General features: G+C 41.9%; 1 protein-coding gene across 1 annotated transcript in view; it reads right to left on the bottom strand.

The window, feature by feature from the left end:
- Positions 1-17,500, bottom strand: part of LOC139753538 (glutamate receptor ionotropic, delta-1-like) — an 80,276-nt gene that overhangs the window by 3,558 nt on the left and 59,218 nt on the right. Inside the window, exon 6 of the mRNA XM_071670186.1 lies at positions 10,386-10,552. Coding sequence (XP_071526287.1) covers positions 10,386-10,552 — 167 coding nt within the window. The remainder of the gene's footprint in view (positions 1-10,385; positions 10,553-17,500) is intronic.

The following is a 17,500-nucleotide window of genomic DNA, read 5'->3' as shown; positions in this document are numbered from 1 at the left end:
AAGATGCTCCGTCGGTGCTGTATGGATGTGATGCGTGGGCCTTAGGCAAAAATGTAAAGAAGGGAATGGATGTAAAATGCAAAGAAGGGAATGGATATAGTGGAAATGAAATGTTAGAGGAAAACTGTGGTATAAGGAGGTGTGGTAGTAAGAGGAGTATGGATGAAAGAGCTGGAGAGGGTGTACTGAATATCTCTGCGCATGTGGAGAGGATGAGTGAGGAGAGGATGACTATGAGGATGGAACAAGGAAATGGGGAAACCAAGGACGAGGTGGAAGGATGTAGTAAAAGTTGCTTTGAATGCTCGGGGCCTGAACATGCAGGAGGGTGTGAGGCGTGCGAGAGATAGAGCGAACTGGAGCAATGTGGTTTACCAAGGTATATGAAGCGGTCGGGGGAAACCACGGGAAAGTCTCTGGGGTTTGACTCTGAATAAGGGGCTCTAGTTTCGTTGCATTATATATGATGGCTAGAGACTGGCTGGGAGTAAATGAGGATGAGGCCATATCTTCTGTTCCAGTTCTTCTCTAAATTGCCAAAAGACTTTCTGACACCAACACAGCTGACTTCCCTGTTAGAGCACACAAAACTTAATCCTTAGCTTAAAGCACACAAGGAATCCTTATCTTAAACAGGAACTCACCAAAAAAATTCTCCTGGATGCATCTTTAAAGTTCCTTGAAATTGTGATAAGTTTTGTGTTGGGCAGACTGGTAAGGATCTTTCTCTGTTAGACTTAAGCAACATAAAGATAGAGTAAGAGCAGGATAAGAATCAAATGCCTTGTTTAATCACGTTAAAAACTACGATCATTGTATTGACTGGAGTAATGCCATCTCAGTTACTAACTCTACCTCCAGCACCACGAGAAATATCATTGAATCTTCTATTATCAAATACAAAAAAATTATAACCTAAATATTAGCGAAGGTCTATACAAATTAGATAACTTTGTCGTTGATAAAATTTGTAAACAGTTTACCTGCTTGTCCACATAATAAGTTTATGATACGCTCGTTGTCTGTCTTGGGCAATCACTTGCTTACCAAATGGCGTCCCAGGTACGTCTCTTTGTTATATATCAACTGACTGTTATATTTCTCTCTTGTGTCTTCCCAGATGATGTGATTATTACACGAAAGTGCACTTGGGAATTTATCGTGTTTCATTTTCCCTGTGGCCTCATAGGGGATAGGGGAGAAAGAATACTTCCCACGTATTCCCTGCGTGTCGTAGAAGGCGACTAAAAGGGGAGGGAGCGGGGGGCTGGAAATCCTCCCCTCTTGTTTTTTTTTTTTTTTAATTTTCCAAAAGAAGGAACAGAGAAGGGGGCCAGGTGAAGATATTCCCTCAGAGGCCCAGTACTCTGTTCTTAACGCAACCTTGCTAACGCGGGGAATGGCGAATAGTTTGAAAGAAAAAGATATATATATATATATATATATATATATATATATATATATATATATATATATATATATATTTTTTTTTTTTTTTTTGCTTTGTCGCTGTCTCCCGCGTTTGCGAGGTAGCGCAAGGAAACAGACGAAAGAAATGGCCCAACCCCCCCCCCCCATACACATGTATATACATACGTCCACACACGCAAATATACATACCTACACAGCTTTCCATGGTTTACCCCAGACGCTTCACATGCCTTGATTCAATCCACTGACAGCACGTCAACCCCGGTATGCCACATCGCTCCAATTCACTCTATTCCTTGCCCTCCTTTCACCCTCCTGCATGTTCAGGCCCCGATCACACAAAATCTTTTTCACTCTATCCTTCCACCTCCAATTTGGTCTCCCTCTTCTCCTCGTTCCCTCCACCTCCGACACATATATCCTCTTGGTCAATCTTTCCTCACTCATTCTCTCCATGTGCCCAAACCATTTCAAAACACCCTCTTCTGCTCTCTCAACCACGCTCTTTTTATTTCCACACATCTCTCTTACCCTTACGTTACTTACTCGATCAAACCACCTCACACCACACATTGTCCTCAAACATCTCATTTCCAGCACATCCATCCTCTTGCGCACAACTCTATCCATAGCCCACGCCTCGCAACCATACAACATTGTTGGAACCACTATTCCTTCAAACATACCCATTTTTGCTTTCCGAGATAATGTTCTCGACTTCCACACATTCTTCAAGTCTCCCAGAATTTTCGCCCCCTCCCCCACCCTATGATCCATATATATTTTTATATATATATATATATATTTTTTTTTTCAAAAGAAGGAACAGAGAATTGGGCCAGGTGAGGGTATTCCCTCAAAGGCCCAGTCCTCTGTTCTTAACGCTACCTCGCTAATGCGGGAAATGGCGAATAGTTTGAAAGAAAAAGAAGAAAATATACATATATATATTTTTGCAGGGAAAAAATGCAAATGAGCGGGAGATGTATAAAAGAAAGAGGCAGGAGGTCAAGAGAAAGGTGCAAGAGGTGAAAAAGAGGGCAAATGAGAGTTGGGTTGAGAGAGTATCATTAAATTTCAGGGACAATAAAAAGATGTTTTGGAAGGAGGTAAATAAAGTGTGTAAGACAAGGGAGCAAATGGGAACTTCAGTGAAGGGGGCTAATGGGGAGGTGATAACAAGTAGTGGTGATGTGAGAAGATGGAGTGAGTATTTTGAAGGTTTGTTGAATGTGTTTGATGATAGAGTGGCAGATGTGGGGTGTCTTGGTCGAGGTGGTGTGCAAAGTGAGAGGGTTAGGGAAAATGATTTGGTAAATAAAGAAGAGGTAGTAAAAGCTTTACGGAAGATGAAAGCCGGCAAAGCAGCAGGTTTGGATTGCATTGCAGTGGAATTTATTTAAAAAGTGGGTGACTGTATTGTTGACTGGTTGGTAAGGTTATTTAATGTATGTATGACTCACGGTGAGGTGCCTGAGGATTGGCGGAATGCTTGCATAGTGCCATTGTACAAAGGCAAAGGGGATAAGAGTGAGTGCTCAAATTACAGAGGTATAAGTTTGTTGAGTATTCCTGGTAAATTATACGGGAGGGTATTGAATGAGAGGGTGAAGGCATGTACAGAGCATCAGATTGGGGAAGAGCAGTGTGGTTTCAGAAGTGGTAGAGGATATGTGGATCAGGTGTTTGCTTTGAAGAATGTATGCGAGAAATACTTAGAAAAACAAATGGATTTGTATGTAGCATTTATGGATCTGGAGAGGGCATATGATAGAGTTAATAGAGATGCTCTGTGGAAGGTATTAAGAATATATGGTGTGGGAGGCAAGTTTTTAGAAGCAGTGAAAAGTTTTTATCGAGGATGTAAGGCATGTGTACGTGTAGGAAGAGAGGAAAGTGATTTTTTCTCAGTGAATGTAGGTTTGCGGCAGGAGTGTGTGATGTCTCCATGGTTGTTTAATTTGTTTATGGATGGGGTTGTTAGGGAGGTGAATGCAAGAGTTTTGGAAAGAGGGGCAAGTATGAAGTCTGTTGTGGATGAGAGAGCTTGGGAAGTGAGTCAGTTGTTATTCGCTGATGATACAGCGCTGGTGGCTGATTCATGTAAGAAACTGCAGAAGCTGGTGACTGAGTTTGGTAAAGTGTGTGAAAGAAGAAAGTTAAGAGTAAATGTGAATAAGAGCAAGGTTATTAGGTACAGTAGGGTTGAGGGTCAAGTCAATTGGGAGGTGAGTTTGAATGGAGAAAAGATGGAGGGAGTAAAGTGTTTTAGATATCTGGGAGTGGATCTGGCAGCGAATGGAACCATGGAAGCGGAAGTGAATCATAGGGTGGGGGAGGGGGCGAAAATTCTGGGAGCCTTGAAGAATGTTTGGAAGTCGAGAACATTATCTCGGAAAGCAAAAATGGGTATGTTTGAAGGAATAGTGGTTCCAACAATGTTGTATGGTTGCGAGGAGTGGGCTATGGATAGAGTTGTGCGCAGGAAAGTGGATGTGCTGGAAATGAGATGTTTGAGGACAATATGTGGTGTGAGGTGGTTTGATCGAGTAAGTAATGTAAGGGTGAGAGAGATGTGTGGAAATAAAAAGAGTGTGGTTGAGAGAGCAGAAGAGGGTGTTTTGAAATGGTTTAGTCACATGGAGAGAATGAGTGGGGAAAGATTGACCAAGAGGATATATGTGTCAGAGGTGGAGGGAACGAGGAGAAGTGGGAGACCAAATTGGAGGTGGAAAGATGGAGTGAAAAAGATTTTGAGTGATCGGGGCCTGAACATGCAGGAGGGTGAAAGGCGTGCAAGGAATAGAGTGAATTGGAACGATGTGGTATACCGGGGTCGACGTGCTGTCAATGGATTGAACCAGGGCATGTGAAGCGTCTGGGGTAAACCATGCAAAGTGTGTGGGGCCTGGATGTGGAAAGGGAGCTGTGGTTTCGGTGCATTATTACATGACAGCTAGAGACTGAGTGTGAACGAATGGGGCCTTTGGTGTTTTTCCTAGCGCTACCTCGCACACATGATGGGGGAGGGGGTTGTTATTCCATGTGTGGCGAGGTGGCGATGGGAACAAATAAAGGCAGACAGTATGAATTATGTACATGTGTATATATGTATATGTCTGTTTTTGTATATATATATATGTGTACATTGAGATGTATAGGTATGTATATTGTTCGCGTGTGGACATGTATGTATGTACATGTGTATGTGGGCGGGTTGGGCCATTCTTTCGTCTGTTTCCTTGCGCTACCTGGCTAACGCGGGAGACAGCGACAAAGCAAAATAAATAAATAAGATAGATAAGATATATATATATATATATATACGAATAAAGTGTATATGAACGCGCACCTTCATAGAACATACAAACCTCCAACAGCCAGGATCGAACGCGGGACCCCTGTGCCATAGGCGGGAATGCTACCGCTAGGCTATGGGCCTGGCTAATGGCAAATAACTATTCGAATACTATGTACTCGAATACCCTTCGTCTCACATTGGTGAGCACGGGGTCTACACCATTTATTTCCCAACAGGCGCACATAGCCAGCAAATAGCATTTTACCGAACCTAACTGTACCACACGGAGATATATGAATACGAATAAAGTACATATGAACGCGCACCTTCATGGAACATACAAACCTCCAACAGCCAGGATGGAACCCGGGACCCCTGTGCCACAGACGGGAATGCTACCGCTAGGCTATGGGCCTGGCTAATAGGAAATAACTATTCGAATACTATGTACTCGAATACTTCCTACGTATTCCCTGCGTGTCGTAGGTGACTAAAAGGGGAGGGAGCGGTGGGCTGGAAATCCTCCCCTCTCGTTTTTTTTTTCTAATTTTCCAAGTGAAGGAACAGAGAAGAGGGCCAGGTGAGGATATTCCCTCAGAGGCCCAGTCCTCTGTTCTTAACGCTACCTCGCTAACGCGGGAAATGGCGAATAGTTTAAAAGAAAGAAAATATATATATATATATATATATATATATATATATATATATATATATATATATATATATATATATATATATATATATATATATATATATATATATATGTATATATATCATTTTAAATTTATTCATTTTGCTTTGTCGCTGTCTCCCGCGTTAGCGAGGTAGCGCAAGCAAACAGACGAAAGAATGGCCCAAACCACTCACATATACATGTATATACATACACGTCCGCACACGCAAATATACATACCTATACATCTCAACGTATACATATATATATATACACAGAGACATATACATATATACACATGTACATAATTCATACAGTCTGCCTTTATTCATTCCCATTGCCACCCCGCCACATATAAAATAACAACACCCTCCCTCCTCATGTGTGCGAGGTAGCGCTAGGAAAAGACAAAGAAGGCCACATTTGTTCACACTCAGTCTCTAGCTGTCATGTGATAATGCACCGAAACCAAAGCTCCCTTTCCAGATCCAAGCCCGACAAAACTTTCCATGGTTTACCCAAGACGCTTCACATGCCCTGGTTCAATCCATTGACAGCACGTCGACCCCGGTATACCACATCGTTCCAATTCACTTTATTCTTTGTTCACCTTTCACCCTCCTGCATGGTCAGGCCCCAATCACTCAAAATCTTTTTCACTCCATCTTTTCACCTCCAATTTGGTCTCCCACTTCTCGTTCCCTCCACCTCTGACACATATATCCTCTTGGTTAATCTTTCCTCACTCATTCTCTCCATGTTACCAAACCATTTCAAAACACCTTCTTCTGCTCTCTTAACCACACTCTTTTTATTACCACACATCTCTCTTACCCTATTATCACTTACTCGATCAAACCACCTCACACCACATACGGTCCTCAAACATCTCATTTCCAGCACATCCACCCTCCTCCGCACAACTCTATCCATAGCCCACGCCTCGCAACCATACAACATTGTTGGAACCACTATTCCTTCAAACATACCCATTTTTCCTTTCCGAGATAATGTTCTCGACTTCCACACATTTTTCAACGCTCCCAGAACTCCCCCACCCTATGATTCACTTCCACTTCCATGGTTCCATCCGCTGCCAAATCCACTCCCAGATATCTAAAACACTTAACTTCCTCCTGTTTTTCTCCATCCTAAGTTACCTCCCAGTTGACTTGTCCCTCAACCCTACTATATCTAATAACCTTGCTCTCATTCACATTTACTCTCAGCTTTCTTCTTTCACACACTTTACCAAACTCAGTCACCAGCTTTTGCAGTTTCTCACACGAATCAGCCACCAGCGCTGTATCATCAGGTGCATATGCACCAGTAATCACTCATCTCTCTCCATCAACTTTCAGTTTTACCCATATCAATCTAGAGTTTACTTTCTTACACTCTATTACGTACTCCGACCACTCCTGTTTCAGTAGTAGTTCTACTCCTTCCCTTGCTCTTGTCCTCTCACTTAATTTTGACTTTACTCTCAAGACATTCCCAAACCACTCTTCTCCATTACCCTTGAGCTTCGTTTCACTCAGAGCCAAAACATCCAGGTTCCTTTCCTCAAACATACTACCTATTTTTTTTTCTCATCTTGGTTACATCCACACACATTCAGACACCCCAGTCTGAGCCTTCGAGGAGGATGAGCACTCCCCGCGTGACTCCTTCTTCTGTTTCACCTTTTAGAAAGTCAAAATACTAGGAGGGGAGGGTTTCTAGCCCCCCGCTCCTGTTCCCTTTAGTCGCCTTCTACGACACGTGAGGAATGTCTGGGAAGTATTCTTTCTCCCCTATCACCAGGGATAATATATATAATATATATATATATATATATATATATATATATATATATATATATATATATATATATATATATATATATATATATATATATATATATATATATATATATATATATATATTTTCTTTTTTTTTTTTGCTTTGTCGCTGTCTCCCGCGTTTGCGAGGTAGCGCAAGGAAACAGACGAAAGAAATGGCCCAACCCACCCCCATACACATGTATATACATACGTCCACACACACAAATATACATAACTACACAGCTTTCCATGGTTTACCCCAGACGCTTCACATGCCCTGATTCAATCCACTGACAGCACGTCAACCCCGGTATACCACATCGATCCAATTCACTCTATTCCTTGCCCTCCTTTCACCCTCCTGCATGTTCAGGCCCCGATCACACAAAATCTTTTTCACTCCATCTTTCCACCTCCAATTTGGTCTCCCACTTCTCCTCGTTCCCTCCACCTCCGACACATATATCCTCTTGGTCAATCTTTCCTCACTCATTCTCTCCATGTGCCCAAACCACTTCAAAACACCCTCTTCTGCTCTCTCAACCACGCTCTTTTTATTTCCACACATCTCTCTTACCCTTACGTTACTTACTCGATCAAACCACCTCACACCACACATTGTCCTCAAACATCTCATTTCCAGCACATCCATCCTCCTGCGCACAACTCTATCCATAGCCCACGCCTCGCAACCATAAAACATTGTTGGAACCACTATTCCTTCAAACATACCCATTTTTGCTTTCCAAGATAATGTTCTCGACTTCCACACATTCTTCAAGGCTCCCAGAATTTTCGCCCCCTCCCCCACCCTATGATCCACTTCCGCTTCCATGGTTCCATCCGCTGCCAGATCCACTCCCAGATATCTTAAACACTTTACTTCCTCCAGTTTTTCTCCATTCAAACTTACCTCCCAATTGACTTGACCCTCACCCCTACTGTACCTAATTACCTTGCTCTTATTGACATTTACTCTTAACTTTCTTCTTTCACACACTTTACCAAACTCAGTCACCAGCTTCTGCAGTTTCTCACATGAATCAGCCACCAGCACTGTATCATCAGCGAACAACAACTGACTCACTTCCCAAGCTCTCTCATCCCCAACAGACTTCATACTTGCCACTCTTTCCAAAACTCTTGCATTCACCTCCCGAACAACCCCATCCATAAACAAATTAAACAACCATGGAGACATCACACACCCCTGCCGCAAACCTACATTCACTGAGAACCAATCACTTTCCTCTCTTCCTACACGTACACATGCCTTACATCCTCGATAAAAACTTTTCACTGCTTCTAACAACTTGCCACCCACACCATATATTCTTAATACCTTCCACAGAGCATCTCTATGAACTCTGTTGGGGATGAGAGAGCTTGGGAAGTGAGTCAGTTGTTGTTCGCTGATGATACAGCGCTGGTGGCTGATTCATGTGAGAAACTGCAGAAGCTGGTGACTGAGTTTGGTAAAGTGTGTGGAAGAAGAAAGTTAAGAGTAAATGTGAATAAGAGCAAGGTTATTAGGTACAGTAGGGTTGAGGGTCAAGTCAATTGGGAGGTGAGTTTGAATGGAGAAAAACTGGAGGAAGTGAAGTGTTTTAGATATCTGGGAGTGGATCTGTCAGCGGATGGAACCATGGAAGCGGAGGTGGATCATAGGGTGGGGGAGGGGGCGAAAATTTTGGGAGCCTTGAAAAATGTGTGGAAGTCGAGAACATTATCTCGGAAAGCAAAAATGGGTATGTTTGAAGGAATAGTGGTTCCAACAATGCTGTATGGTTGCGAGGCGTGGGCTATGGATAGAGTTGTGCGCAGGAGGATGGATGTGCTGGAAATGAGATGTTTGAGGACAATGTGTGGTGTGAGGTGGTTTGATCGAGTAAGTAACGTAAGGGTAAGAGAGATGTGTGGAAATAAAAAGAGCGTGGTTGAGAGAGCAGAAGAGGGTGTTTTGAAATGGTTTGGGCACATGGAGAGAATGAGTGAGGAAAGATTGACCAAGAGGATATATGTGTCGGAGGTGGAGGGAACGAGGAGAAGAGGGAGACCAAATTGGAGGTGGAAAGATGGAGTGAAAAAGATTTTGTGTGATCGGGGCCTGAACATGCAGGAGGGTGAAAGGAGGGCAAGGAATAGAGTGAAATGGAGCGATGTGGTATACAGGGGTTGACGTGCTGTCAGTGGATTGAATCAAGGCATGTGAAGCGTCTGGGGTAAACCATGGAAAGCTGTGTAGGTAAGTATATTTGCGTGTGTGGACGTGTGTATGTACATGTGTATGGGGGGGGGGGTTGGGCCATTTCTTTCGTCTGTTTCCTTGCGCTACCTCGCAAACGCGGGAGACAGCGACAAAGTATAAAAAAAAAAAAAAAAAAAAAAAATATATATATATATATATATATATATATATATATATATATATATATATATATATATATATATATATATATATATATATATTTCTTTGTTTCGTAAATGTTCGCTGTTGTTTCCCGCGCTAGCGAGGCAGCGCCAGTAACAGATGAAGGATAGGCCTCATTCGCTCACATCCACTCTCTAGCTGTCATGTATAATGCACCGAAACTAGGGCCATAATCCACAACCAGGCTCCAAAGACTTTTTCGTGGTTTTTCATTGTTTGCTTCATATGCCCTGGTTGAGTCCATCGCCAATACAGCAAGAAGACAAATAGTCAACGTGTTGAATGTAGCTGGAGGTGATGAAAGCGAAACACATAGGTAAATGAGGGATATAAAGATTATGAGGCGAGGAATGGCTGTTTTTTTTAATTACAATTGGCACATACTGTACATTTGGAGAAGATAAGATAATCGAAAGTATCTTTGGAGATTTGATGGTCACAGGAGAAGCAGCTGGACAGTTGGGTCACAGAAAGATGAAAAACATAAGGGAGAAGGTAAATAAATTGTGTTTTTCGTGGAGGAAACCAAACTAAATCTTTCAGTAAATTTACATGGAGCTAGAGGCAAGTTATTTTGATCAATGTCGATACTGTGTGAACACTACGGCTATTCATTGCATCGCACACAAGTTTCTTCAGACATTATTGGGTTCGTAAAACCCATAGAAAAAGGGAGGTGGGTTAGGGGGCAGTCCTGAGCTGGTGAAGTCGGCCGGTACTCACATCCTGTTGAAGGCGTCCCTGACAGGCGAGCCAGTGTTGCAGACGATCCCTATGCTGTCAGGAAGGAAGGTATGGCGACCGATGTGGAACTTCTTGCGTCCTCGCTGGACGGCCTTCAGCTCGGAGTTAAGCTGAGAACTGATGAACACATACTTCTGCTTCTGGATCTGCCGAGTGATACATCATTTACTGGAATGCTATTTATTATATTAAGAAATATCTATGTATAGATTGTATTTTTCCTTCTTATGTAAATAAGGCCAAATATTATCATTAGAAGTGGCATTATCTTACTGGCTTTAATAACTTCAATACAAGTGATTGTGCTAAAAGTCACATCAATATTCGTTTGTATCTTCAAGATCATATATTTTCATAATACCAAGAGCTTTTCATCCATTCATACGAAGCTAAAAATGGCTAGTTGGAGTGTATATGTGTTGGTATCCTCCGTTGCATTTGACGTATAGAGTCTGCCATAGGTGTATAGCAGCACACACTTATCATAAACTCCATTTACAAACTTCCTGGTCAAACAGGAAGACACAAGCTACACCTGAGGTCTGTATGAAGAACTGATCATTCATACGAGCTGCTGGAGGAATAAGCAACCCTGTTGTTGTTCGTGTTGAGCCAGACTGCACGATGTAGTACACGGTCCTGGTCACCAGAAGGATACAGTGGAAGGACCGTATGATGAAAAGAATCTTATATGTATAAAATGAATATAAACCAAGTTGTTCTGTCTCCGTTCAGAATCATCAGACTCAAGATGTTATTACATGAGTTTCTAACACTAGCGAGATGATTTTGAAGGCTCATGATACAATGATGTAAATAAACTACTGTTGCTTCCCATAGTTCAAGTGTGGAAACCGACCACTCGCTCACTGGTTGTTATGACACATCTTTCTTCCATCGACCAGCTAAGCTGTGGAATTCTCTTCCATCCTTTGTCTTTCCTTCATCACATATCCTTTCTTCCTTTAACAGTCAAGTCTACAGACACTTGCGGATCCATGATTAATTTCTCCTTTCCCCTTTTAAATTTTCCTTTCACCCGGGATGGTTTCGATTGGAGCACACTTTGCCCCTTCTACCTCGCTCAATAAAACAAAAAGTTGAATGGCTTTTTCGGTTTCTGTTTGAGAGGTTCAGATAACAGTTTCCAAAGGTTTCCTCTCAAGATGAAGGGTGATAGAATGGGTAGAGAATAACCTTGGCCAGATATGGAACATTCTCCCAAAGGAGTCATATGCAGCTCTCTGACACGAAGAGAAAAAGCCTTCTGAATCTTCATTTCTTCATCCTTCCAACGTTTGGATCAGAAGTAGGAAGATGATCAGTAGACCTCGAAACCCTCCCCTCCTTGTATTTTAACTTTCTAAAAGGGGAAACAGAAGAAGGAGTCACGCGGGGAGTGCTCATCGAAGGCTCGGGTTGGGGTGTCTAAATGTGTGTGGATGTAACCAAGATGAGAAAAAGGAGAAATATGTAGCATGTTTGAGGAAAGGAACCTGGATGTTTTGGCTCTAGGTGAAACAAAGCTCAATGGTTTGGGAATGTCTTGGGAGTAAAGTCAGGGGTTGGTGAGAGGACAAGAGCAAGGAAAGGAGTAGCACTACTCTTGAAACAGGAGTGGTGGGAGTGTGTGATAGAGTGTAAGAAAGTAAACTCTAGATTGATATGGGTAAAACTGAAAGTGGAGAGAAAGAGATGGGTGATTATTGATGCATATGCACCTGGGCATGAGAAGAAAGATCATGAGAAAGTGTTTTGGAAGCAGCTGAGTGTGTTAGTAGTTTTGATGCACGAGACCAGGTTATAGTGATGGGTGATTTGAATGAAAAGATAAGTAATGTGGCAATTGAGGGAATGATTGGTGTGTATGTGGTGTTCACTGTTGTAAATGGAAATGGTAAAGAGCTACTGGATTTATGTGCTAAAAACGGATTGGTGATTGGGAATACCTGGATTAAAAAGAATTTATGGATGGGGTTGTTAGGGAGGTGAATGCAAGAGCTTTGGAGAGAGGGGCAAGTATGTAGTCTGATGTGGATGAGGGAGCTTGGGAAGTGAGTCAGCTGTTGTTCGCAAATGATACAGCGCTGGTCGCTGATTCGGGTGAGAAACTGCAGAAGCTGGTGACTGAGTTTCGTAATGTGTGTGAAAGAAGAAAGCTGAGCCTTTTAAGAGGATGAGCACTCCCCGCGTGACTCCTTCTTCTGTTTCCCCTTTTAGAAAGTTAAAATACAAGGAGGGGACGATTTCTAGGCCCCCTGCTCCCGTCTCCTTTAGTCGCCATCTACGATACGTGAGGAATGCGTGGGAAGTAATCTTTCTCCCCCATATATATATATATATATATATATATATATATATATATATATATATATATATATATATATATATATATATATATATATATATATATATATGTATATATATATATGTATATATATATATATATATATATATATATATATATATATATATATATATATATATATATATATATATATATATATATATATATATATATATATATATATATATATATATATATATATATATATATATATATATATATATATATATATATATATATATAGAGTGCCATTGTACAAAGGCAAAGGGGATAAGAGTGAGTGCTAAAATTACAGAGGTATAAGTTTGTTGAGTATTCCTGGCAAATCATATGGAGGGTATTGATTGAGAGGGTGAAGGCATGTACAGAGCATCAGATTGGGGAAGAGCAGTGTGGTTTCAGAAGTGGTAGAGGATGTGTGAATCAGGTGTTTGCTTTGAAGAATGTATGTGAGAAATACTTAGAAAAGCAAATGGATATGTATGTAGCATTTATGGATCTGGAGAAGGCATATGATAGAGTTAATAGAGATGCTCTGTGGAAGGTATTAAGAATATATGGTGTGGGAGTTGTTAGAAGAAGTGAAAAGTTTTTATCGAGGATGTAAGGCATGTGTACGTGTAGGAAGAGAGGAAAGTGATTGGTTCTCAGTGAATGTAGGTTTGCGGCAGAGGTGTGTGATGTCTCCATGGTTGTTTAATTTGTTTATGGATGGGGTTGTTAGGGAGGTGAATGCAAGAGTTTTGGAAAGAGGGGCAAGTATGAAGTCTGTTGTGGATGAGAGTGCTTGGGAAGTGAGTCAGTTGTTGTTCGCTGATGATACAGCGCTGGTGGCTGATTCATGTGAGAAACTGCAGAAGCTGGTGACTGAGTTTGGTAAAGTGTGTGAAAGAAGAAAGTTAAGAGTAAATGTGAGTAAGAGCAAGGTTATTAGGTACAGTAGGGGTGAGGGTCAAGTCAATTGGGAGGTAAGTTTAAATAGAGAAAAACTGGAGGAAGTAAAGTGTTTTAGATATCTGGGAGTGGATCTGGCAGCGGATGGAACATGGAAGCGGAAGTGGATCATAGGGTGGGAGAGGGGGCGAAAATTCTGGGAGCCTTGAAGAATGTGCGGAAGTCGAGAACATTATCTCGGAAAGCAAAAATGGGTATGTTTGAAGGAATAGTGGTTCCAACAATGTTGTATGGTTGCGAGGCGTGGGCTATGGATAGAGTTGTGCGCAGGAGGATGGATGTGCTGAAAATGAGATGTTTGAGGACAATGTGTGGTGTTAGGTGGTTTGATCGAGTAAGTAACGTAAGGGTAAGAGAGGTATGTGGAAATAAAAAGAGCGTGGTTGAGAAAGCAGAAGAGGGTGTTTTGAAATGGTTTGGTCACATGGAGAGAATGAGTGAGGAAAGATTGACCAAGAGGATATATGTGTCGGAGGTGGAGGGAACGAGGAGAAGTGGGAGACCAAATTGGAGGTGGAAAGATGGAGTGAAAAAGATTTTGTGTGATCGGGGCCTGAACATGCAGGAGGGTGAAAGGAGGGCAAGGAATAGGGTGAATTGGATCGATGTGGTATACCGGGGTTGACGTGCTGTCAGTGGATTGAATCAGGGCATGTGAAGCGTCTGGGGTAAACCATGGAAAGTTGTGTAGGTATATATATTTGCGTGTGTGGACGTATGTATATACATGTGTATGGGGGTGGGTTGGGCCATTTCTTTCGTCTGTTTCCTTGCGCTACCTCGCAAACGCGGGAGACAGCGACAAAGCAAAAAAAAAAAAAAAAATATATATATATATATATATATATATATATATATATATATATATATATATATATATATATATATATATATATATATATATATATATATATATATATATTCTAGATTAATATGGGTAAAACTGAAAGTTGATGGAGAGAGATGGGTGATTATTGGTGCATATGCACCTGGGCATGAGAAGAAACATCATGAGAGGCAAGTGTTTTGGGAGCAGCTGAATGAGTGTGTTAGTGGTTTTGATGCACAGGACTGGGGTATAGTGACGGGTGATTTGAATGCAAAGGTGAGTAATGTGGCAGTTGACGGAATAATTGGTATACATTTGGTGTTCAGTGTTGTAAATGGAAATGGTGAAGAGCTTGTAGATTTTTGTGCTGAAAAAGGATTGGTGATTGGGAATATCTGGTTTAAAAAGCGAGATATAGATAAGTATACCTATGTAAGTAGGAGAGATGGCCAGAGAGCGTTATTGGATTACGTGTTAATTGACAGGCGCGCGAAAGAGAGACTTTTGGATGTTGATGTGCTGAGAGGTGCAACTGGAGGGATGTCTGATCATTATCTTGTGGAGGCGAAGGTGAAGATTTGTATGGGTTTTTAGAAAAGAGGAGTGAATGTTTGGGTGAAGAGGGTGGTGAGAGTAAGTGAGCTTGGGAAGGAGACTTGTGTGAGGAAGTACCAGGAGAGATTGAGTACAGAATGGAAAAAGGTGAGAACAAAGGAGGTAAGGGGAGTGGGGGAGCAATGGGATGCATTTAGGGAAGCAGTGATGGCTTGCGCAAAAGATGCTTGTGGCATGAGAAGCGTGGGAGGTGGATTGATTAGAAAGGGTAGTGAGTGGTGGAATGAAGAAGTAAGATTATTAGTGAAAGAGAAGAGAGAGGCATTTGGACGATTTTTGCAGGGAAAAAATGCAAATGAGTGGGAGATGTATAAAAGAAATAGACAGGAGGTCAAGAGAAAAGTGCAAGAGGTGAAGAAGAGGGCAAATGAGAGTTGGGGTGAGAGAGTATCATTAAATTTTAGGGAGAATAAAAAGATGTTCTGGAAGGAGGTAAATAAAGTGTGTAAGACAAGGGAGTAAATGGGAACTTCAGTGAAGGGCGCAAATGGGGAGGTGATAGCAAGTAGTGGTGCTGTGAGAATGAGATGGAGTGAGTATTTTGAAGGTTTGTTGAATGTGTTTGATGATAGAGTGGCAGATATAGGGTGGTTTGGTCGAGGTGGTGTGCAAAGTGAGAGGGTTAGGGAAAGTGATTTGGTAAAAAGAGAAGAGGTAGTAAAAGCTTTGCGGAAGATGAAAGCTGGCAAGGCAGCAGGTTTGGATGGTATTGCAGTGGAATTTATCAAAAAAGGGGGTGACTGTATTGTTGACTGGTTGGTAAGGTTATTTAATGTATGTATGATTCATGGTGAGGTCCCTGAGGATTGGCGGAATGCGTGCATAGTGCCATTGTACAAAGGCAAAGGGGATAAGAGTGAGTGCTCAAATAACAGTGGTATAGGTTTGTTGAGTATTCTTGGTAAATTATATGGGAGGGTATTGATTGAGAGGGTGAAGGCATGTACAGAGCATCAGATTGGGGAAGAGCAGTGTGGTTTCAGAAGTGGTAGAGGATGTGTGGATCAGGTGTTTGCTTTGAAGAATGTATGTGAGAAATACTTAGAAAAGCAAATGGATTTGTATGTAGCATTTATGGATCTGGAGAAGGCATATGATAGAGTTGATAGAGATGCTCTGTTGAAGATATTAAGAATATATAGTGTGGGAGGCAAGTTGTTAGAAGCAGTGAAAAGTTTTTATCGAGGATGTAAGGCATGTGTACGTGTAGGAAGAGAGGAAAGTGATTGGTTCTCAGTGAATGTAGGTTTGCGGCAGGAGTGTGTGATGTCTCCATGGTTGTTTAATTTGTTTATGGATGGGTTTGTTAGAGAGGTGAATGCAAGAGTTTTGGAAAGAGGGGCAAGTATGAAGTCTGTTGTGGATGAGAAAGCTCGGGAAGTGAGTCAGTTGTTCGCTGATGATACAGCGCTGGTTGCTGATTCATGTGAGAAACTGCAGAAGCTGGTGACTGAGTTTGGTAAAGTGTGTGAAAGAAGAAAGTTAAGAGTAAATGTGAATAAGAGCAAGGTTATTAGGTACAGTAGGGTTGAGGGTCAAGTCAATTGGGAGGTAGGTTTGAATCGAGAAAAACTGGAGGAAGTAAATTGTTTTAGATATCTGGGAGTGGATCTGGCAGCGGATGGAACCATGGAAGCGGAAGTGAATCATCGGGTGGGGGACGTGGCGAATATCCTGGGAGCCTTGAAGAATGTGTGGACGTCGAGAACATTATCTCCGAAAGGAAAAAGGGTATGTTTGAATGAATAGTGGTTCCAACAATGTTGTATGGTTGCGAGGCGTGGGCTATTGGTAGAGTTGTGCGGTGGAAGGTGGATGTGCTGGAAATGAGATGTTTGAGGACAATATGTGTTGTGAGGTGGTTTGATCGAGTAAGTAATGTAATGTTAAGAGAGATGTGTGGATATTAAAAGAGCGTAGTTGAGAGAGCAGACGAGGGTGTTATGAAATGGTTTGGACACATGGAGAGAATGATTGAGGAAAGATTGACCATGAGGATATACGTGTCAGAGGTGGAGGGAACGAGGAGAAGTGGGAGACCAAATTGGAGGTGGAAAGATGGAATGAAAAAGATTTTGAGTGATCGGGGCCTGAACATGCAGGAGGGTGAAAGGCGTGCAAGGAATAGAGTGAATTGGATCGATGTGGTATACCGGGGTTGACGTGCTGTCAATGGATTGAATCAGGGCATGTGAAGCGTCTGGTGTAAACCATGAAAAGTTTTGTTGGGCCTGGATGTGGAAAGGGAGCTGTGGTTGCGGGCATTATTGCATGGCAGCTAGAGACTGAGTGTGAATGAATGGTTCCTTTGCTGTCTTTTCCTACCGCTACCTCGCACACATGAGGGGG

The sequence above is a fragment of the Panulirus ornatus genome, chromosome 14, assembly GCF_036320965.1.
Source record: "Panulirus ornatus isolate Po-2019 chromosome 14, ASM3632096v1, whole genome shotgun sequence".
NCBI lineage: Eukaryota > Metazoa > Arthropoda > Malacostraca > Decapoda > Palinuridae > Panulirus > Panulirus ornatus.
This window is presented reverse-complemented; position numbering and strand designations above follow the sequence as displayed.